Raw genomic sequence first — 23,722 nt, 5'->3', positions numbered from 1 at the left:
CTGATGCTAAACAAACACGGGCCCTGCAGCACAGCAATATACTCGGCTGTGGGTGTGAGTGCTCATGGAAAGTGAAGCTTGGGGTGCTGTGAGTGTGTGTGTGTGTGTGTGTGTGTGCGCTTGAATGCTGGTGCTATAGCGACGGGGGTAATTTACATATAAATGAAAGTTGCCGATCACACACGGCTGACCCCATTTATTTCGGCCGACAGACAGGCAGGCCCGGTTACTGCCGACGCATTGCCGAATTACTCCAAATTACCACATTTCCATCTCCACGTCTACGCTGTCAAACAAGCGCTCATCGCTGCCACGTTTTCTCTCTCTCTCTTTTCCTCTCTCTCTCTCTCTCTCTCTTTCTCTCTTTCTGCCAGCAGGAATAAGTCTAATTGTCAGTGGTGAATGTAAAGAGCCTGTCACAGCCTGTGTGTGTCAGCAGCGTGGCATCCTGCTTGGCTGGATTTAAAAAAGTACACAGTGAGTGAGAGAGTTTCAGTACAGCGAGGGAGAGAAAGAGACAGAAGGATAATGCCCAAGACACAGAGAGCAGAAACAGTGTTCAGAGACAGCGACAGAGAGATACCTAGCTAATTTAAACCCTCACAAGACACCTAGTTCATGTCCGCCTGAAAATCACCCTGCTTTACATCATACGCTGTCACACACTGTACTTTCAGAAAATGAGTCACATTTGGCTGAGTGGCTTTTGGAACTTCTTCCAATAAGCAAACACCATGACAGGAAAAAAAAAAGTAGAAAAAAGACCACTGCCTAAATCCGCTCTGGCTTTCGCTGGACTCTCCTAAATCTCCCAGAGGTCTATCTGTGTGTAACAAGCCCTATTCCTTCCTTGTCTCTCTCCATGCACTGCAGCTTTGAAGCAATCTTCTGCTGAAAGACACACACCAGAATAACCTCAGCATTTCATACAGAGTTCCTTTAGGCTGCTGTGTATGAGATTGCTAACAGGACCTCATGCTGCCAAAGCACTAATGGAGAACTCTCTCTCTCTTTCTGTCTCTCTCTCTCTATGATATCATACTGGAGAATAGTGTTGTTCCATCTACCCCAATGGACTTAGGAACATAGATGGACCATCTAGCACATCGTGTATGGCAGTGGCAATCAGTGCTTACAACATCAGATCAATCGAAAAGCCCGATGGCGTTATGTGAAGTCAGGAATCCCACGGTGGTCAGATAGGCAGGTAGATTCCTATCATACTGCGACACAATCTGAAATGTGAGTGAGTGACCTCGTGTGGGTCAAGTGGTCAGACTGCAGCAGGCCAGCAACTCCAAGCCTCTCCAACCTAGAGCTAACCTATCCAGTCAGTAATGTCATCGGTGACATTGGGATTCTATTAATGGCCTTTGGGAGGAGCGCTGGCCCAAAGCCCGGTGGTGCGGCCATAATTGATCTGTCATGGAAGATGCCCCTGCTACTTTCCCATGAGGCTTCCATTAGAATCTCCCAAAAGCCAGGGCCTCTTGACTCCCACCTCGCTTGGAGAGGGAGCCAAGAAAGTGCACCTGAAGGTCACATCCAATGGCAGACTGGGAGAATAAAGATGCCCGGGATGCTGGATGCTGGCCATAATTGCCAGTGAACAGTGGGGTTATTTGATATTGATTCTCAAATGAGGGAAATCCATGATGTCTATACAGGCTGTTTACCACTTGGCTCAGTGGCTGAGGTCTGGTCAATAGCAACTTTCGCTTCATGCAAGACCAAGGAGAAACCTGCTCTCTCGGCTCATTTGAATGGGCAAACAGTGATCGGTTTCCCTCCCCTGCAGCTGCCGCCTGCCTCATTTGTATTTTTAGTGAATTACCCCGGATGCGCAACCTGAAACCATTTAAGCATGTCACTTAGCATTTGTTGAAGTTTCGCCGAGACACAAGGCTCATCAAGTTTCAGTGGGGGAGTCTGCGGTTAAGTGGCCACTTGTCATGTTTATTTATTATTTTTTTTTTGGCCTTCTTTTTTTTCTGCCCAGAAATGTGACGCCCACAGTGGCTGTCTAAGCTGTTTAAATGCGGATAGAGGACAGAGGAAAGGTGAAGGCATCCGCATATGTGAGGTCCAGTAATCCCACTAAAGCGTTATTAAATTGCTTTGTGGCAGCTTTCCTGCGTGTCGACCATCATCTGTAACTGTTGGGATCTGAAGAGCATTCTTCAGCACTGAAGCCTCCCACTAAAGCCTGGCCCACCGTTCTAAAGCCTCCATATCCAAGTGCAATTTGAATAATCTCAACCATGTTTACACATAGTCATGAGGCACTTAATCCTTTTGACTTCTAGCGTAAGTAGCACACCTATGAACACAGGGTGTGTATAAATTGACAGTGTGATAGTACAAACAGTACAGAATACTGGAATCAGCTTCCTTTCTCTCTTTCTTACCATGCACTTGCTTGTGCTGTATTTGGTATGCATGGAAAAACTGTCACAAATCCGTGATATACATTATTATCAGTTCCCTGAATCAGCACACTTGTTAGGTATATAAAATGTTAAATGTCCCTCTTTCACACCAGCAAGTCTATACGCACACACAGACACACACGCACACATTTATAATTCTACCTTTATGGGGTATTTTCATTGACTTCTTACTCTTACTGTAGCTAAAGAATGCTATGCCTACACCTACTCTGTGCTTTGTACAACACTCAGGATGCAGCCACCACATCGGACAGCTGATCTTGCTTTGAGGAGAGTACTAAATGCCCTGTTCTGAATGCATGAGCTAATAGATGCCTGTGATTGCATTTCTCCTATTGAGTGAATAAATTATTATATTCTCCTGACTCTAGACCACAGATGACTGTGGCATAACCAGGGATCAAATCCAATTACCCAGTGACAGGGTGAATGCTTAGATATCATTTAAAGAAGGAAAACAAGACACATGAATATGGATGGATGGATAGAAAGTTATGCACAGGAAAGAATGGATGTGTAGATGTTTGGATGGATGGATGTTAAATATGTAGATGGTTGGATGGATGAGTCGATGGATGGATGGATAGATGGATGGATGGATGGGTCCATAGATGAAAGTTTGGATGAATGGCTAAAATTGCAGGATGAATTAAAGACTTTATTGGTAGATATTACGATGGATGAATGGAAGACTGGTTGGTGGGGTGTATGGATTAATAGATTAAGAATCGCATGGATGGATGGCTGATTAGAATGGATGGTAGTAGCATAGATATATTGAAGGAATGAATGGATAACTGGAGGCATAAAATGGACAGATGGTTTGGTGAATGAATGGAAGGATAGATTAATTGTAGTGACAGTAAAAGAAAGAATGGATGGATGGATGGATGGAGAATTTGATGGATAGAAAGTGTAGAGGGATGGATGAATGAATGGAATGTTGAACAGATGGAGGTTTGGAAGGATGGATAAATTAATGGAGGGATAAAAATGGATGGGTGAATGAATGGAAGGATGGATTGATGATCAATAGAGTGATGAATGCTGTGATAATGAAAGAAAGAAAGGATCAATGGATGGATAAATGGATTGTAGAATGAATGAGAGATGGATGGATGGAGAATGGGGTGGATGAATGGATAGATGATGGAGAATTTAATGGATGGATAGATAGATGGATGGATGGATGGATGGATGGATGGAAAGTTCTGACATGTTTCACATTAACATATCTAACCTGTCACTTTCATAGCAGCACATATGACTGAAGTGTAAACTGATTGAACAAAGTGAAAATGCTTATGTGGACCATGATAACTGGAGTCTACTCATTGGAAAAAAAAAAAAAAAGATAAAATCATGATCATCTGGGAAGGATAGACTATGTCACCACATTTAATTCAGCTGAGCTCGATTATAAAGCAAAATTACAATGCAAATTATTTACAAGTTAATATGAGACTCCCCATAATTATCTGGAATAAACATTCATCAAGGCAAGGGATTGCAGGTAGTGCTGTGAACTCTGAAGCAGTGTATTATAGATGGAGGAACAGTAAATAACCACAGCCTAACTCACCTAATGCCATCTCACAGCGAATCTCCATACTCTGGCTATTTAGTGTTGTGTGTACATGATTGAACATGCTAGAACTGTGGTGTAAGCAAGGAATAAAACACAATAGGAAAGTAATCCATGATTCTTTTGCAGTATGATGCAGCCTGATGCAACTGAGTTACTGTTACCACCAAGTGTTTTTTTTCCTCTTATACAACAGCCATTTGCCAACAATTACATTTATTAAAAAGCATCACTTCATGTAGATTATTCATTAAAGTTACACTTAACATTGTGAAATGTCCATGAAATAAACTAATTCTTATCACTTATGTTACAACAGCTATTAACCAGCCTTGCTTTTTCTCTCTCATGAAAACTTAACGTTACCTCTGACTGTTACACTGAGACACTGGCGTCTCCTTCCAAAAAATTACTAAATAAATGTCAGAACGCCATCCATACACCATCCTATCAGAATTGAGCATTCAACAGCACTGTGGTATAATAGTTTTCTTCCTTTTACGTTCTTCTTTCACTTTGTCTTTGTTGTTGTTGTTCTTCTTCTTATTGCTAAAATGTTGATCGGTTGCTATATTGCTATATTATAATATAGCAACAGCTATATTATATTGCACATTATTTACACAAACAGTTTTTATGTGACTGAGCTCTGTGATAGAGAGAGAGGGAATGGTAAGAAGAAAAAGTTTTAAACATTGAATCCGCCCATCAGTTTTGTGCATTCAACTGCATGCAGTATTATCAGGGGAAAGAATTGCCTTTCTTTCTTATATAGGCCTAAGGAAACCAAGAAGGAATAAGTGAGCAGCTTAGAGTGACAAACACACACACACACACACACACACACACACACACACAAAAGCTGTTTAAAAGTCTTTTGTGCTCTGTGTTGAAGTGCCTCAAGTTCTGGGCACAGTGGTTGCAGAATGTGCTCTGGCTCAGCATTCCGCTGCAGCCTGCCTGCCCTAATATGACTCCGCTCTGTGAGCTCCGTGCCACGTGCCAGCTAATCGATCACCCCATTAATTCTACTTAGCTATACAAGTGTGGATTTTAGCAGTCCACAAAGGCCACCTGTGCAGCCCGGGTCACCTTTACACCTCTTAAAGCTAGCATTGATTTTCAGCAGGACTTATTTCATGAAGCTGCACTCGGGACAGGGCACAGATGAAGATGAACTAGGTGGCTAAATCACTTTTCTTTAGCCTCTTTTTCAATGCCTCACACTCTTCCCAGCCCCCTTGCCTTTCTTCTTGTTTTCTTTTTCTTGCATTCTCTCTTTCTCTCTCTCTGCAGCTCTCTTTCTTAACCTCCGGTTCCTTGTGCTGTCAGTGGAAGTTATTGTTATTTGGTCAGTTATTGTTGTTGTGAGTGAACTGTGAAAGTGAAAGTACCATAATAAGCAGTGGGAATGAAGGAATCTCTCATTATTTAGAATATGTACAGTTTTTGCTTTGGTGATGTTAACACTGATTTGAGAAATATGGCTTTTGCTGTGGCTTTGAGTTCATAGAAAATGGTTCAGTAAGGAAGAGCATATGACATGGCATGCTGTGATAGGAAAATAATCAATGACAGGGTGGTGTGATGTGGTATTCCTCTTATACTCCAGCAATTTGGCAGTAATTATTATTTATTTTTATTAAACAACAACATGCACATTTTATCCATTTATAGTTACAGTAATGTTGTGGAACATCCGTGTGACATGCTATAGCAGCTATAAACAGTTGTCCCTCACCAGCTTCTCTCTTTTCTGTCTCTAAGACAAAAAAGGTACAGCTTGTTACAGCTTTACCCATGATTGTTCCAAAGCACTGACACTAGAGACTCCTTCCAAAAATGTTAAAGAAACATCTCCTCACAGAACACATCATTATAATCAACAACTGCTCATTTTTAAATCAGTTTATTTGGAGCGTCTGGTAAAGTCCCTGTGGAAATTGTTACTTCGTAAATGATAATGTATTACACATATTAGAATCAGTGCATTACTCTAAACCTGGTTATAGAAAAGTTATAATCAACACTTTTTAGCCAATCAGAATCCAGCATTGAACAGCGCTGTGGTATAAATGTGATTGAATTATTAAAAATACAAAGTAGAAGCTTTGAAGAAGTTGGAGAGTTCAAGCTGAGCACATCTCTCTCTTTCTCTGTCTAGCTCTGTGTATAATGGCTTTGACTATAATATCCACAGTCAGACGCATAGAAGATAGAGAAGATAGAGAGTAGACTTGGATGTAAATGTGTTGACCTGAATGTGGGTGGTGGGCATCTGTCCGTTAGATGAGAGAGGAATGTGGCCAGGCTGGAGGCGGCATATGGGAATGACTGGAGCAGGACCACGTCACTCAGCACGGTCATACTCAGCAAGTGCAGCCTGTAGTGAGGGCTGAGAAATTAACCCATGCGCTCTCCAGCCAGCCTTATGGAACGTTTAGATCCTGAGTGCAGAATGAGATCAGACTACACCCATGTCAGTGTGCTCACTTTCTCTCTCACACACATTGCATAACCAGCAAACATTACTGTAGTAGGTAAGATGCTTCATCTTCCAGTCTCAACCCGCATGCTTTATCAGTGTTGCTTATAACGCGTAAATGTTATGGTGCAGAAGACAGATCTTTAACAGTAAATATACAGAAAGCTGACTATAACACCATTTTCTGTAATGTAGACTAACTAAATTCATAATGAACATACTAATACCAGAATGTCATGTTTTGCTAACAGCTAGGTATGCACCAGTCCCAGATTTTCAACACTGATATTGAAATGGGACGATATTAACTGCGTACGACCACAAATCTGGATTGTATGGAAACAGAACAAGGCTTTCAGGCTTGCACTTAAAGTCAGGAACAAATAGTTTTGCTCTTGTATCTGCTCTAAGATGGAGTACTAAGTTCTTAAATGGTGTTCTGGTGTTCTGAAGTGTTAACAATCAGTTTTGGACCGAAAGGATTGAAAGACTTTGCATTTTGTGGTTTCTCAAGTAGTATAAAAAGCTGCATTTTATTTTGGTCTAATTAACCATAAGAGAGAGGGGAAAAAAGACAAGCTGATGAGAGAACGAATGTTTATAGCTGTTATAATTAGCGAAGGCACAGTATCACTTTTTTATGATACTGAAACCTTGAGTATCAGCCAATACAGACACCCATCTGATACTGTTTTCTTTAAAAACTACTCAATTGATTTTTTTTTTCACTTCAAAATTGAACTCTTTCATGCAAAACCTAGGCACTATAAATATAATAAAGTATAAACAAAATATGTCAGTTCAATCAAAAAATATGTGACATCACATACTGATGTAGCAAGTTACATGAAGATATGTTCCTATCCATATATGTCAAAAATAAAGGAAGGAAATAGTGTGTGGGAAGCTCATTTCCTACACTAGCCTTGCATTAGAAATTACAACTGCATGCACACACAGATGGACATCAAGACACACTAGCTGTTCTGTGTAATACTGATCAGCCCATGTTCGACTATTGATCACCAAAGCAGACCTGATAGTTTGTGCATGTGTGTGTTGGCGAGATACAGTAAGTACACAGCAGAGAGATAAGCAGATACGAGGTGCTTAGGAATGCATGCTGATGAATCGATTTTCAGCATCAGGGAGAAGAGAACAGAGAGATTAGAAGTGATTAGGTTTGTCCAGGAGACAACGGGCTTTAATATAAGTCACACTCTGCACACTAGTGCACACAAGAAAGCATTTAGTTGGCCACGTTATCATTCAGGAGCAATGTATACTAGAAATTCTGCTGGGCGTTCTGATTTTTCCAAGTGACAGGTTCATGGGTGGAGCTTATGTTAGATTTGATCAGCTAATTGCAAAATTGATTATCACTAGCTGTTTGCTATGGCCTCCTGGTGAACTTGTCTATTGGTTTCAATCATACAATATTATAGTCTAATATTAGCTAGAAAACTCAGTAATTAGATTAGATTTAATTAAATAGTTGATAGCAAAATTAGCTAGCAACTTTAAAGCAGCTTCTACAACATGAACAAGAAATCATAATGCTGCTATTGATAGAACTGTTGCATAAAATAGCCAAGGACAAGAAATAACAATGTTAAAAGAAAGTCATTTTTGATTTTAAGTTGTACGTAACATTACGAAAAACAGGCACAGTTGGCTAGCTTAGCTAGTACCATCCAATTTTCTATGTTGTGTAATTTAAACCAGAATTTTATGCTAAGACATGGTTTGTAGTAATGATGCATTATCAAATTTGCAAGTGATCAAATTTACCAATATGAGTACATGCGATTTCACGCTTCCTTTTTAACTCTCCTCCAATTTTTTCCTTTTTGTCATGTCTCCACTTTCTCTTAGCTCTCTCTACCAGTCAAATACACATGTGGCATTACATTGCTTCTCTCTACCTCCTGTACCATTCTCCTCCACGCTTGCGCTTTCCCTGCTGGAGTAGTAAGTGTCTCCGGAGCTCAGAACTAGACAGAGCTCTGGACAGGGAGCAGGGAAGCTAGGAAAAAAAAAACTGCAAGCCGTAGTGAATTGCTAATAGGCTATCATCGTAGTGAGGAGGCAGAGGCTCGCTGGAGGTCTGTAACCCATTAAAGAAACGTCAACTCGGCATAGGTACAGTGGGAGTTATGGGTCAGTGGCCCAGAAGCAGAGTCGGCTGCCTATTGGCCAGAGGACTGCCCTGTAATCTGTCACGATGTCGGAGTGGCGGTGACAGCGTGGTGATGGTCCCCCAACCACAGGAGGGCAAAACAGCAGCTCACTGCGGCATTCAAGAGGCTTGAAATGTTCAACACACATTTCTGAAGTTCAATTACATGTAAAAATGAACGCAGGTCCCCTTGGTACCCATGAGGTTGCTCCTAGTGCATACTGTATATATTCAGAGTGCAAGCCATGAGCTAAAGTGACAGGGGTAAGGAATTAAAGACATCCTGAAATAAAAATCATGACCAATTTTTTTTACTTACAGTGAATTATTTCCATGTGAAAAACAAAATAACATATGCCTGGCCTTAGCATTTGGCTATGCGTTTATCCATACGACGGGGGGAAATATGAAGGGGGACTCAAAAGTCCCGGAATTATAAAAGAAAACTAGTGTTATAAAACTTACAGCTTAAAGTTACTACTTAAATTCCCTTCAAGGTGCTCTCCATTTCCTGTCATCATCTTTTGTCATCATGTCTAGAGCCTCCTGCAATTTTTTTTTCTGGATTTCTTCCATGGTGGTGAATCTTTTCCCCTTCAGTCTCATTTTTTTAATTTCGGGGAAAAAAACAAAAAGAAGTCGCAAGGAGCGAGATCTGGTGAATACGGTGGATGTGAAGCAATAATAGGAGGAGCACAAATTTTTTTAGAGCTCGCCAGAAAGGCTTGCATGGCATCTGGTTGAGACTACTGATGTGCATTGATACTAGGATCCCACAGGAGTTGTGGGAAAATGCCAGACGAGCAGGAGGTTTCCACTTTCATGTCAGAGAGCAGTCAGATATGAAGCTTGTGGTTGTAAGCAAGCTGTCAGATATGAAGGGACAAAGAAAGACCACATTCATTAACGAGAACATGAGCGATGCATTTACAGCACTGCATTTACAGCGTTCATTCATTCATCCTTAGTAACTGCACGGTACGAGTCGTAGTGAATTAAATTAGGCTACTAGCTTGTTTATATTTTGGGAAAACTAACCAACTACATTTGTTAAAAAATTATCACAGGAAGGTACAAAAAATAATAACTGTTCAAGCAAGATGAAAAACGAAAAAACAGTCCTGTCCACATCTCTATTAAAAAACTCTTCTAGTTTAGGCCACACCCACTTCGGGTTTAAATCCAAATACAGATACAGATAGTGACATTGAGTTACACATCTAGTATATAGAGATGTCGTCCAAAACCAGAAGACTTTCAGACACTTTTAGAAACAATTCTGATGACATATTTTGATGGATGATTATGAAAAAAACAAGAATGATTGAGATGGATAAATCATGTACCATACGACCAGGACAAGGACTCATTTTACTTCTCGAAAAAGAATCTCAGGAAAATGTGTAAATATAAAAATAGAGAGAGAATGGTTTGTAGAGATCAGAACGAACAGCATGCTTTTTTGTTTATTTATGAATAAACCTAGAAAATGAACCTAGCATGTCTCTGACGGCTCTGAGCTGCAGTGTGGTCTTGTCACAACGATGCCCTTCCTCTGATTGTTGAATGTGAAGAGGCCAGATCCATCTTACTCGATCTGTCTATTTTTCTCTGTTTTTCTCTGAGTCTGTTTGTATTTCTGTCTCTCACTTTCTTCCTCTCTCCATGTCTCTAGCTCATAGCCTCTACTTATTACAGTTCATGATGAGAGAGCAGACAGGGCTGCTCTGTCTGTCTGCTCTCTTCTTTCTCTCTGTCTTTTCTCATGTCTCTCTCTCTTAACGGATGTGTTCGAAATACAAAAAATGCTGCCTATTCAGGCTGTATCAAGAGTCCTGTTTGGATGCAGTGATGCTTTAAGAGGCGCATTCATTTCTCCAATTTAAAAAGGCAGTATTCATGTAACCTTCATTTTCCTACATTTGACATAATCCTGGGTGTCAGCTGTAGTGCAGCAGCCTGTCTGGACAAAAATGGTGGTGGAAAAAAAAAAGAAAGATACTCTCTCTCTCTCTCTCTCTCTCTCTGCTTTTGTTTCATTTTGTTTTGGGTTAATGTCATGTGTTTTTGTTTACATTTGCATTTGCCTTTGTTGCCTTTGTGTTTTTTTCTTATCTCTGCACCTTTCCTGTCATTAGTCTGTTACCCTAATGTGTGCACCTATACATGTACACATGTCTAGAGCCTCCTGCAATTTTTTTTTCTGGATTTCTTCCATGGTGGTGAATCTTTTCCCCTTCAGTCTCATTTTTTTAATTTCGGGGAAAAAAACAAAAAGAAGTCGCAAGGAGCGAGATCTGGTGAATACGGTGGATGTGAAGCAATAATAGGAGGAGCACAAATTTTTTTAGAGCTCGCCAGAAAGGCTTGCATGGCATCTGGTTGAGACTACTGATGTGCATTGATACTAGGATCCCACAGGAGTTGTGGGAAAATGCCAGACGAGCAGGAGGTTTCCACTTTCATGTCAGAGAGCAGTCAGATATGAAGCTTGTGGTTGTAAGCAAGCTGTCAGATATGAAGGGACAAAGAAAGACCACATTCATTAACGAGAACATGAGCGATGCATTTACAGCACTGCATTTACAGCGTTCATTCATTCATCCTTAGTAACTGCACGGTACGAGTCGTAGTGAATTAAATTAGGCTACTAGCTTGTTTATATTTTGGGAAAACTAACCAACTACATTTGTTAAAAAATTATCACAGGAAGGTACAAAAAATAATAACTGTTCAAGCAAGATGAAAAACGAAAAAACAGTCCTGTCCACATCTCTATTAAAAAACTCTTCTAGTTTAGGCCACACCCACTTCGGGTTTAAATCCAAATACAGATACAGATAGTGACATTGAGTTACACATCTAGTATATAGAGATGTCGTCCAAAACCAGAAGACTTTCAGACACTTTTAGAAACAATTCTGATGACATATTTTGATGGATGATTATGAAAAAAACAAGAATGATTGAGATGGATAAATCATGTACCATACGACCAGGACAAGGACTCATTTTACTTCTCGAAAAAGAATCTCAGGAAAATGTGTAAATATAAAAATAGAGAGAGAATGGTTTGTAGAGATCAGAACGAACAGCATGCTTTTTTGTTTATTTATGAATAAACCTAGAAAATGAACCTAGCATGTCTCTGACGGCTCTGAGCTGCAGTGTGGTCTTGTCACAACGATGCCCTTCCTCTGATTGTTGAATGTGAAGAGGCCAGATCCATCTTACTCGATCTGTCTATTTTTCTCTGTTTTTCTCTGAGTCTGTTTGTATTTCTGTCTCTCACTTTCTTCCTCTCTCCATGTCTCTAGCTCATAGCCTCTACTTATTACAGTTCATGATGAGAGAGCAGACAGGGCTGCTCTGTCTGTCTGCTCTCTTCTTTCTCTCTGTCTTTTCTCATGTCTCTCTCTCTTAACGGATGTGTTCGAAATACAAAAAATGCTGCCTATTCAGGCTGTATCAAGAGTCCTGTTTGGATGCAGTGATGCTTTAAGAGGCGCATTCATTTCTCCAATTTAAAAAGGCAGTATTCATGTAACCTTCATTTTCCTACATTTGACATAATCCTGGGTGTCAGCTGTAGTGCAGCAGCCTGTCTGGACAAAAATGGTGGTGGAAAAAAAAAAGAAAGATACTCTCTCTCTCTCTCTCTCTCTCTCTGCTTTTGTTTCATTTTGTTTTGGGTTAATGTCATGTGTTTTTGTTTACATTTGCATTTGCCTTTGTTGCCTTTGTGTTTTTTTCTTATCTCTGCACCTTTCCTGTCATTAGTCTGTTACCCTAATGTGTGCACCTATACCATGTTTAGCCCATGATTAGTTTGTTTATGTACAGACAACAGCTGTTTTCTTATCATGCAATTTTATATTGTTTTCCTGTTTCCCGGTCTTTCTGTTTTTTGACTCTTGCTTGTTTGTTGACTTCTGGTCATGAATTACATTGAGTTTGCACACTTGCATCCTTCCTTCACCAACTACTCATTACAGTCATGGCAACATTGTGACTTTGAAGTGAGTGTCAATCCATCTCAAGCAGGTAATTATGTAAAAATTGAAGCAATGCCTACCGAGTGCTTAATAACCTAATTTATAGGGCACTGTTTACCTCCATGCTTAGCTTTAGTCAGCAACTCACTAAACATGGAAAAAATTAATATTAAAAGTGGGTTTAGTCATTTTTACTTCACATTTTGTAATGAATTCTCCTCATAGTCTGGCAGCTGTCAAGCAAATAAAATTAGAACCTCTGGTCTCTGTGGCACCATAGGGCCACCAACATCCAGCCAATCAGGACAAAAAGACTTCTCTACTTGCCTGTCAATCATGTTGCAAGTCAATTCAGGAAGTTGCTATGTCCTCTTGGCATAGTAATCATGTGTTTTATCCTCAGCTGCATCCTGACAGAGTGGCCCTAATGGTCAAACGGTTAGATATACATAGAATTAAAATCTAAAGACTAAAATAGCAGTATATTGTATTGAGACTATATTTTTTTGTTTTATTACAGTTGAATATTTGTTTTCCATCACCATTTATTTTGGGGTCTCATCATTCTCACATCATATTTCAGCTTTTCTAGAGTGAGTCACATGGTATTTGGAACTCAGGTTAAGTACTTATGAACCAAATATGGCAAGATCATAGGAAAAAGGAATCCTCATGGACAATGTACCTTTTAAATGAAGAGAAGCAAATGTTACCAACTTTCTCCAATTCTTGACATATCTGAGCGTAGTAGCCTGATAGTCCATGTGCGTGTTCTTAAGAGGTCTGCTTTTGAAGGGCACACTGAAAACAGGGGCTGTATTTATGCTGCGTTTGACTAAAGCTCGTAACTCATACCTCATAGAAAACATAGAAGACCCCCCCCTCAACATGGAATTCCTAATCGGAAAGTCGGGAAGGTCTTCTCAACCCTGAGTCCAGCATATGACACCAAATCAACATGACTGCTCACAGCGTGAACAGATCAATCAACATAGATACATTAGGTAGTGAAATCTATAAAATAGACCATACAGTTCATTGTTTTGAGAAAGTAAATACATCATAAATGCACAAATGCAGCGTTATTTTAACTCAAATCCAACTAACTTCAGTTTTTGTTATTTTGTCAAGATGCGAATTACAGAAATTGTGTTGACGTTGGCTAGAAGTCTGCTCTCTCTCTCTCTCTCTCTCTCTCTCTCTCTCTCTCTCTCTCTCTGAAGTTCTTCTGGCTCCTACACCCATAGCCAGTCAAAGCAAACTGGTGACTATGTCACTTCAGGTGCTTAGCACATGCGTTCGCTGCAGTCTCTTGATCTTTATACAGAAGTCTAAGATAAAAGGTCATCCGCTGTTCCACATTGCGGGACCTGGGACGCTAAAAGATCTGAGGAGAACTATTTCATCTGGAACACTGACCTTTGAGACATTGAGAAATACGAGGGACGGAGCTTCTAAAAATGCAAATGAGACGTCGAGTATGATAACTTGCTTTTTACGCAGCTGTCAAAGTTCCCTTTTGGCAGAGGAGAGTGTGTGAGGAGCCTTGAAGCAGACAGAGTTTTAGATGTCAGTGATGTCAGCAGTCAGTACCTGAGCCTCAGTGCTGAGTGAGTCTTACTCTGAGAGGATCTGAAGGAATTCACAAGCTTTGGATCCTGCCTTTGACAAGCCAGCACAGTCAATCTCTTATCAGTGCCTCCACACCGCTGCTGGGCCTTGAACACACACACACACACACACACACACATGTGCATGCACAAACACACACATGCAAGCTCTTTCTTCACCTCCCTTTTCCAGCTCATCTGTTTCCTTTCCTTCCTCTGCCATCATTGTCTTCCTCCAGGAGGATCCAGAAAACAAATGAGTTCACCATTAAATCAAATTTAACCAGAGCTGGAGGAGGAAAAATCACTCTTTCTTACTCTCTCTCTCTCTCTCTCTCTCTCTCTAACACATACACTCCTGCCCTCCTCTTGTCCTTTCTTCATCTAGCATAGTAGATTTATTAGGTGAGCTAAGGCCCTGGGCTGTCACCACTCAGCACACTTTCCAATCAATAATTGGAAAAATTAATTATCGTAGCTGGGATGCTCCAGTAAAACATTTATTCCCCTATTTGGAATAACAGAAGAGAGGCAGCTTCTATGGCCTGCTAATTCCAGCAATGATCAGTGGATTATTAACGACTAACAGATAGCGGCTAACAGCCTGTTATCTCACGCTTCGACTGGCCAAATGTGAGGCTTATATTATACACACTCACACACTCGTGAAGTATTAGAGTTTTTTTCTAATTGACTTACATTTACATTTATTCATTTGACATCACTCTAATCCAAAGAGACGTGAGGCAGGGGATACAGTCCAAGCACATGGTGGAGAAGGTCAAAGTTCAGGGTCTTGCTTAAGGACCCAACAGTGCCTGTCTGATAATAGTGGGATTTGACCTCACAACTTTCTGATCACTAACCTTTAAAATAAAAAAAAACCTGAATGACTTACCTATTAAGCTAAATAATTAACATGTGAGGTTCAGTGGGGTCAAAGATTTAGTTTATAATGAAATTCTTTAAAGTTTAAACTTGTTTCATTGACACGTTGGTCTGTTTTTGACGTGTAGTGATGCTATTAATCTGATCCTTAGCCTCAGCACCTAAAAGCAAACGTAGGCAGTGATTAATTTGTAAAACATGAGGTACCAGAACAAGTAGAGAGAGAGAGGGATAAAGTCCAGGAACATAGAGACGCAACAGCATTTAACACGATACAGCAGCGTTCCGTGCCGTCATTTAAGCCCAGTAGCATTAGTATGATGACTATGCTACAATAGCAACCATAATATTTCAGTGATGATGTGTGAAGCCTGGAGGAGTTAACTGTACAGTTCCGGTGTGCTCAACTTCACAACAAAGATTTGGCTCAGAAAACTAGGTCTAATGACGTACATTATGCTTTTTAAACAAAATAACATGAATAAGAAAAAATAACAACACAAACCCTTATCAATTTAAAATTGGTCTAATTATTCCAAATTACTCTATGACAAAGTGATGTCATCTACAATCGTATCCCGATTTCGTGATTTGCTCTACTCATCTTTCGCTGTTTGGTGTCCTTTAGTAATCCAATTTGAATGGAATTTTGTGAGTGGTGGGTCAACAATCAGAAAGAAAAACTACTCTTTGCTTTTTTACCATCTTCTTCTTACCCATCACTTTTGCTTCCTTCTTCAAGAAAAAAAACAAGCTGCTGTTTTTTCACCGTTTTTAAAACCCTTCATTGGCTCGCTGTACTGATGCATGAGCACATGTGACTGATAACATCCTAGAGCCATGTAAGTCAATTTTGGAAACAAGCACTTTAAATCTGAGAGGTACTGGATCCTGATCTGGTGTGTATTCATAAAACCTGTGCCCAAGGTCCCAGAGTAAGTAGTGTTAATGAACACAAGGTGTGTATAAACCCACAGCGTAAAATAACCAAGAGTACAGAATACTGAAATCAGCCTCCAGAGGTATTTCCTCCCTCTCTCTCTCTCTCTCTCTCTCTCTCGCTTTCTCTCTTTGTTCTCTTCTTATTAGGGAGACACTTCCTTGTGATGTATTTGGTATTTTGGTATGCATGGAAAGAACTCTCATCCACGATATACATTATAGATGAGTTTCATGATTTTTTTTTGTTGGGCGCATAAAAACGTATATGTTCCCCTTTCACACAAGCATATAAGTACACACACACACACACACACACACACACACGTTTGCCTTATTATTCTTGTGAGGACGTTCCATTGGCATATTTATTAATGAAGGTAATTAATGCTATACCTGCTACCCTCAGTAACCAAAAGGAAATGTTGTTTAAATAAAAGCAGTTTCCTTCATGGGGACCAGTCAAATGTCCCATCAAGGTCAAAGCTCAGATATTCCTATCCTGGTGTCAGTCCAGAATCTTACAGTTGGATGTGTCTAGATGCAGCACTGTACTTGGCTGAGACGCTTAAATAGCAATAATTTTATGTAGAACTTTCTGCAAAATTTTCTGTCATACATGATATCAGAAGTATGAGGCTGAGTTAAATGAAAACCTTAAAAGTGCAACATATTGCCTCAAAAATGTTTTTTCTAGAGGAATCCAGATACTCCTTAAACAGTGGAACATTTGCATTGAATGAAATGGAGATTATGCAGAAACATGATACACCGTTGTTTTTTAAATTAAATTAAATCATACATTTTTTAATTAAACCCTTTTCTTACGTACACTTTTATAAGCAAATCGGCTCTTACCTTGGTCAGAGTGTCTTTGAGAAATTCTACTGCAGCTCTGCTGATGATTTTTCTTTGTTACTTTATGTAATGACCTACCAAATATTTCTGTAACGTATATATATATATTTGGAAAACGGAAACTCTCCAGTTTATACTGACCCACTAAAGCAAAATACATGAAAATTTATCTGAAAAAAAAGACATTTATCTGAAAAATAGAAGAATCTGAAAAATAATCTGAAGGAATAATAAATATATATCTGAAATAAGGTGTCTGTGACTGCAGTGTAATACTGAGATCGAAGTCTACAAAATGCTAACAATCCCCTATTTGTATTGTCTATGATCGTAAGGATCAGCCAAATGGAAAAAACCCTTGGAGACACATCAGAGAGTTTTTACCAGTTTGCAATAAAACCTCAATATGCTATTTGTTCATGTAGCGCAGCCCTGATTCTGCAAAAAAAAAAAAAAAAAAAAAAGGGAAATGCGGAAATACAAAATGATTAAACTTGTGTAATAACTCTCTTTCCAATAACACGCACAGCCATCAATTTTGTTACACAAATAGAGCAGATGAAGTGTGATGAATCGATTATTAGTCCTCCGGGTTTGATTAGCAGTTACTTATTATCCGCATACAAATTTGTCCATTTGTTTTTTTTGGGATTTATGATGTGTATTTACAGAGTCCACACACACATACACAATGTCGTGTAATTGTTTTGGTAGGCTTATATTGGTAAGAGGAAAAAATTGCATTTCACACATTTTACCCCTTAACCAAGGCAGCGGTCTGACTCATAAAACAAAATCATTAATATTGCCTCTGCCGGCTGCTCTCCGTATGAGCGGTCACACAACGCTGCAAAACCAACAGTTGATTTATTGCGTATTTGTCATATATGGAAGCGACCAGATGCGGTCCAGATTTGCTCCCAGCAGCCTGTAATATGCTGATTGTTCTGAATCTATATCCATGGAGCCCGGCAGTGTGTAATCAAATATTACTACAGGAGGAGAGTCTGGCTCTCGGTGGAAAATAGATGATACACGAGCCGCCGCTGCACAGCTGTTTACTCCATTCGATACTCTTTTTTTGCCTGTAGTAAACACTGTGATTACTTGTATTTGTTAGGAAAAAAAACAACAAGTACGAAGAGCCAGGTGGTGCCTTTTTGCCCACATAAAAATGGGACGCATTCAAAACATACGCAGAGGACCGTGGAGAGCCGCTACAGTAACCGAGGGAGTCTGTGTGCGCATCATCACAAGTGGTAGATGCAGTTGACACACTGTTACTGGGACCCGGAGGATTTGAATTGTTCCACCGAGTTCAAACAACAGATTGGCAAACGCAGGGACGTCCGTGCTTTTGCTGCAGGAAGCACTCTGTGTGAGGAATGTGTACGAGTCTGCTTTCGGCTCGCCTGACTCCATCAGCATATGGGCAGGAGCATTGGGGTGGAGTTTAGACTGACGAAATGTCACTCAGCTGAGAAGCAATCTTATCTAGCAGTTGCAGGCATCTCTCTCTCCCTCTCTCGCTCTCTCTTTCTCTCTTTCTTTCTTTCTGTCTGCCTCTACACCCTCTGTCTCTTTCTCTAACTTTCCCCATCCCCCTTTTCTCATCCACTTTTGTGTTTGTGTGTGCGCGTTCATTCGCTGTCTCCGAGTGCAGAAGCCTTCTCTGAATCTATCACAATTAGAACACATGTTGTTATTTGAGTAGAAAGGGAGCAGAAGGCGATCCCCTCTGTGACTCCACTGTATCAAATGAGTAAAGAAAGCTCAGCTTATGAAGGCGGAGAAAAGCAGAGAGCTCTCTCAGGACCGTGGCTAAATGGTTTCCCTGACAACAGTATGAGTTATTCAACTCTTAGGTTTTGCTTCCACAAGGCAGGGGATCATGTACATCACCCCATCACAAGCAAATAGCCCGTTACTTCAGCATTTTATAGCTGGGACAATAACTAGTTCCAAGCCTGCATCCATAAACCTTGTGAGTAACGCCAATGTCTTTGGGATTCATCTCTTGATGGGCGACGGATGGAAGAAACAGTCATAGCATCTATTACAGGACATTGCATATTGCATGCATATTGCCATTCTGTGATGCGGAGCACTTTACAAGCGCAACTGTTTGCGTTTGATGTCAAGCTATTTGCCTGAGATGGGAACATTTCCTAAACAGCCATGGATCGTTTGATTTATCTTTCAAATACAACAGCTCCGGAGGTGCTCAGAAGTAAAGAAAACCCGTTTTTGTTTCTCATTTCGAACTCTGCCCTTTGTGGCTTTTCTCACAGGGACCAAGGTAAAGAGAGCCATCCCCTGAACCCAGAGCCATGATGGCATAACATCTTCCCATCTCCCTCCCCACCATTTTTTTTCTCACACAGTCTTAGCTCCAGCCCGTTATTATTTACGATGGATAAATTTATGGAATGAATCCTGTGAGGGAGGTTATTCAGTTCCTCAAGGTGAAAATGGATATGTTTAGCACTTAATGAATCCGGCCTGGCCCTCTCCCCCCATATATCAGCATGTTATTAAGCTGTTTTAAAATCCCATTATGGTGTTTCTCCTTGAACAAGTCATGCTTTTATTGCACTGGCCTGTCTTTAAAACTGACCTTTTTAGCTCGCCTCCAGAGTTGGACAGTAAAAGAAAATATGTTGGAGAGAGTGGGAAAAAAAAATGTTGATCCTCGCTTCTCTCAAACATTTTTTCAGGGGCTTTCAGGGGCATTTTTCAGAGTCTGAATTTGTGTGGGAGCAACGCTGCTGCAGTAATAAAAAAAATGGTTTCAAATGGCTGAGAAGGCTGTTAGGAACACAGATTTGGCAAGACTTGGCACAAGTCTACAAATCTTAGTTCTTCATCAAAATTCAGCCCGTGTTGCAGACTGAATTGTGTTGCAATTTGTTATGGATCGATTAAGAGCTCCTGAGTCAATGGAGGATTACTGTAAATGGTACATGACTGCGTCTCTATTCTTGCAAAGTAGTAAAATGGGTAATCTTTAAGCATCTGACTTGTAGTTTGGGTGAAAATTGTTCTAATTACTATAGCTCTTCCAATCATTTTAATCTTCTTAGTTCTATAACGATCTAGCGTTGACCTAATGCCGCTCACTGGGGAATCTATTCTTCATGGTTTTCATTTGGGGCTTTATTTAGGTCCTAAAGATATTCAAACATATCTAGGGATCTTTTTATGTATATAAAGACTACTGAACTTTTCGAGAATACAGAGAAAAGAAGTGAAACTGTTTTTAGCCTAGTACGAAAGGAGTAGAGAAAACTATACAACATTAAAGAGAATAATGGAAAAAAAAGAACAAGCTATAGAAATACTGGAAAAAGGAATACGGGGCACAAAGACTGTAGGGACAGAGGTATCTAATCCAACAAATGCCATTCTTATCAGGTTCTAGTGGATTACTCTGAGCCTCCTAACCACAGAATTCTTTGCTGCCAGACACTCTGCACAGCCTAAGGGCCAGGAATCAATAGGGCTGCATTGATTTCCCTGTGTCCCGAGACAGCCTCCACTTTTATTGTTGTTGCATTTCACTTCGCCCTCACCATTACTGCCACACTGCTACTACCAAGCATGCATAACTGTAGAAACAGAAAACTTTGCGATTTGGACTGTTTTTGTCTCAGTAGGCTGTAGAAGAATTTACACACACTTTTGTCCTTGGAAGGTTTTCGCAGACCTGCCAATCTTTACACATTTTGCATAGAAACTCTTCATTTTAACATCAGAGTATGCTGCTACACCAAAAGAGCAGTTTTCCCCCTTTTTTCCCATTAAAAAAACAGCAGATGAGCCAATCAACATGTTAATCTAATATGACTGGCAACTGCGTAGGGGTTTTGAACTCTCCGATATTAACTGACACCCTGGAAGCCCCGCCCCTTTCTCCTGATCCCACATTATTAATCTCTTGTCTCCTCTTGATTTTTTTTGACTTAAAAAATCTATCAATGTATGTTGACTTGGCTGACATTAGACAAGTATATAGTCAATATCAGTTAACTATATTATTTAAAGATACCAGCAAAAAAATCTGCCAAAATGAAACTTTTTCCTCTGAAAGAGATTAAAAAAAAAAAAAAAAAAAATGAGATTAATAGACCTACATGACTAGCAGGTGTGTTCTTGCATGGCAAGTTTGATCAAGACTTAGGCACATTTTTCCTCAAGTGTTTGCTACGTGGAGACTGTTAGTTGGTTAACTGTGATGATGGCAGTAGGAATGTGAACTAACCCCTCTATCTCTCATTGCTTTGCTTTTTACAGATGACTCGCCCCATCCAGGTGAAGCCGGCTGACAGTGAAAGTCGTGGAGGTAACCATCATCCTTTTTTCCACACTTTGTATGCCACCGTGCTCTTCATGTTACCTTAGCTCTTGACTTTTTTTCCCCTTTCCTGTATCTCTGGCTTTGCTCTCATTCTGTTCTCTCACTTACTTTCTGTCTCTCTGATGGATGCCCAGAGTATTCATTTTAATTAAGGAGGCTGCGGTTGTACTGAATGGAAAGGAAGGGGCTTCTGCTGCCTGTCTAACCTTGCTCCCCCTGCCAAGCCTATTAACGACACACTGTAAATTAAAAAGTAATTAGCTGGGATATTGGGACGGGAGCCCTGGGCCCCAAGCTCCCAACTAGATGTCTGGTCAAGCGGAGGGGTATATTGTAAACAAGAGGTGTAAACGCCACTGGGAAGTGGGAGTCGGGTGGAGGAGGATGCGCAGCTTGCCAAACAATCAATTATATTGTGGGGCTTCTGCCAAGACCTTCATTTATGCACTCTTAATTCAGTCTCCTCTGAACTCTACCATGTGATTTGTGTTTTTTTTATTTTATGTGGATCTGCATGCATGTTGAGTTAATGCACATGTGTCGTGCATTGGTGGATTTATTCAATGCGACGAGGCACGGATGAGAGGCTTGTTTAAATCAGTGTTGTGCCACTACTCCATTGTTGTGCAGGGATCCAGTTTGGTGCAAATGGATTAAAAGAATCTGGCAATGTGTTGGATCAATCCACAATTCTAAACAGCCACTAAAAAGCTTCCTGTGAAAGCCTCCCATTTTAGCTTCAGGGTGCCCCACCCCCAAAATGGTCCATCCCAGTAGTAGATAGGCAGGCTTTACTCTGTGAAGATTGATGCCCCATAAAGCCCCATTGATTTTACCATTGTGGAGGTGTGTGTTCGCATTAACCACAATGCTCAGCTGTCTTTGGACATCCCTGCATGCGGCCGGTTTTAGCACTCCCCAGACTCCCCTTGGCCAACCTCAGGCTCCCTTATTGCCTGACTTCTGGTGATTCCGTTGGAGATGGAAAGCGTGCTTAGGCCAGACCCAATAGTTACACATCATCTTAAAGAACAGACCTGAGTAGCACCTCAGGAGCAATCCAACACCAATGTGACCATAATGGTTTTGGGGGATTTCTAACCATCCTGAGCGCTGGCCTGTAGATTCCTCTCTGTACAGCCATTATGGGGTTGGTAGAAGTGTATTGCCAAGTGCTAATATTGCCTCTCCACATGGACACCTCTTCCACTCCTAAAGGTGGAAGATCCATGCAAAAGAATTTAATTATGGTTCTTGCAATAATGGCGAGATGGCACCAGGGATGGAAAATAGTCATTCTCTGGGGTTGAAGAAAGTTGTGTGGTGTAGCCCAAGGTGGAGCTACCATTTCTAATTACACTCCTATTCTCATTAAGTGGTGAAAAGGTCATTATACTTGTATGAAGAGAAAAGTAAAATAAAAAAAATTGGAGAAGAAAAAAACCTTGAAAAAACCTTGAGGAAACCCTCGTCAATCAAGATCATCTGTCTCTTGTTATTAAGAGAATTTGATTAAAAGATAATTTGATTAAATTGTCTTCCTCATTTGGTTGTTCCTGCTAGTCACACACATAAAGATCTCCTCAATGGCTTATCTCATTGACACTGCCTGCTTACATTAAGATGGTGGTGCACTTTCATTAAAAGTGGACTGAATGACGACAGGTTGCACAGCTTGAATTTATGAGGACATTTTACCTGCTTGTGATATCTCCATGATATGTCAGGAGCATGCAATTATCATTTCTGCAAACTTTAATGGAGCTGCAGCTTTCAGCTTGCTTCCTATTCCAGAGGAAACAATTTTGTTATGGGTTGAAAATGATAGAACTAGCAAATAAGTGTTTTCTGAGAAATGAGAGCTTTTCATTCTACTCACCCAGCAATTCATAATGGTGGAAAGCGTGAGGGAGCTCGAAACTTGCAAATTAAAATGCAAGGAACTTCCAAAGCACCATTTTTTTTATTTTTTACTTTACATTGCTAGAAGACAGTATGTTTATTGCGAACTGTTATAGCACTGGTTGAATTCACATGCACGCTCTCTCTTTCTCACCACACACACACACATGCTCAGACTCACACACTCCCTTCCTCTCTCCCCCGGGGCTTAGCTATGAAACTGATTTTACTTTAGAGGCAAGGCTGATGACCTGCACAGGCTGAATATAAAACTGGTAGCTATTACTATTTGAAGGGCTGTTCAATGCCCCTCAGTGGCCTTTGAGACCTAACAGAAGATAAATCAGTTTTAGTCCCTTATGATTTCTTATAGATTTCCAGTCCATCCTTCTGTACAGATCCACCAAATTCCCACCATCCACTCTGTTTTGACTTTTCATGTCTTAATTTTAACCTGTTGTCTGTCTGTCTGTC

At 40.4% G+C, this 23,722-nt stretch overlaps 1 protein-coding gene across 4 annotated transcripts in view; it reads left to right on the top strand.

Annotated features, from left to right (window-relative positions):
• celf5a (cugbp, Elav-like family member 5a) overlaps positions 1 to 23,722 on the top strand; it is a 196,065-nt gene that overhangs the window by 79,681 nt on the left and 92,662 nt on the right. For all 4 annotated transcript variants that reach the window (XM_034308831.2, XM_034308830.2, XM_026921572.3 and 1 more), the window contains exon 3: positions 21,283 to 21,331. In XM_034308831.2, coding sequence (XP_034164722.2) covers positions 21,283 to 21,331 — 49 coding nt within the window. The remainder of the gene's footprint in view (positions 1 to 21,282; positions 21,332 to 23,722) is intronic.

This window comes from Pangasianodon hypophthalmus, chromosome 11 (assembly GCF_027358585.1).
Source record: "Pangasianodon hypophthalmus isolate fPanHyp1 chromosome 11, fPanHyp1.pri, whole genome shotgun sequence".
Lineage (NCBI taxonomy): Eukaryota > Metazoa > Chordata > Actinopteri > Siluriformes > Pangasiidae > Pangasianodon > Pangasianodon hypophthalmus.
The sequence above is the reverse complement of the archived record's forward strand: the minus strand, read 5'-3'. Positions and strand labels throughout refer to the sequence as shown.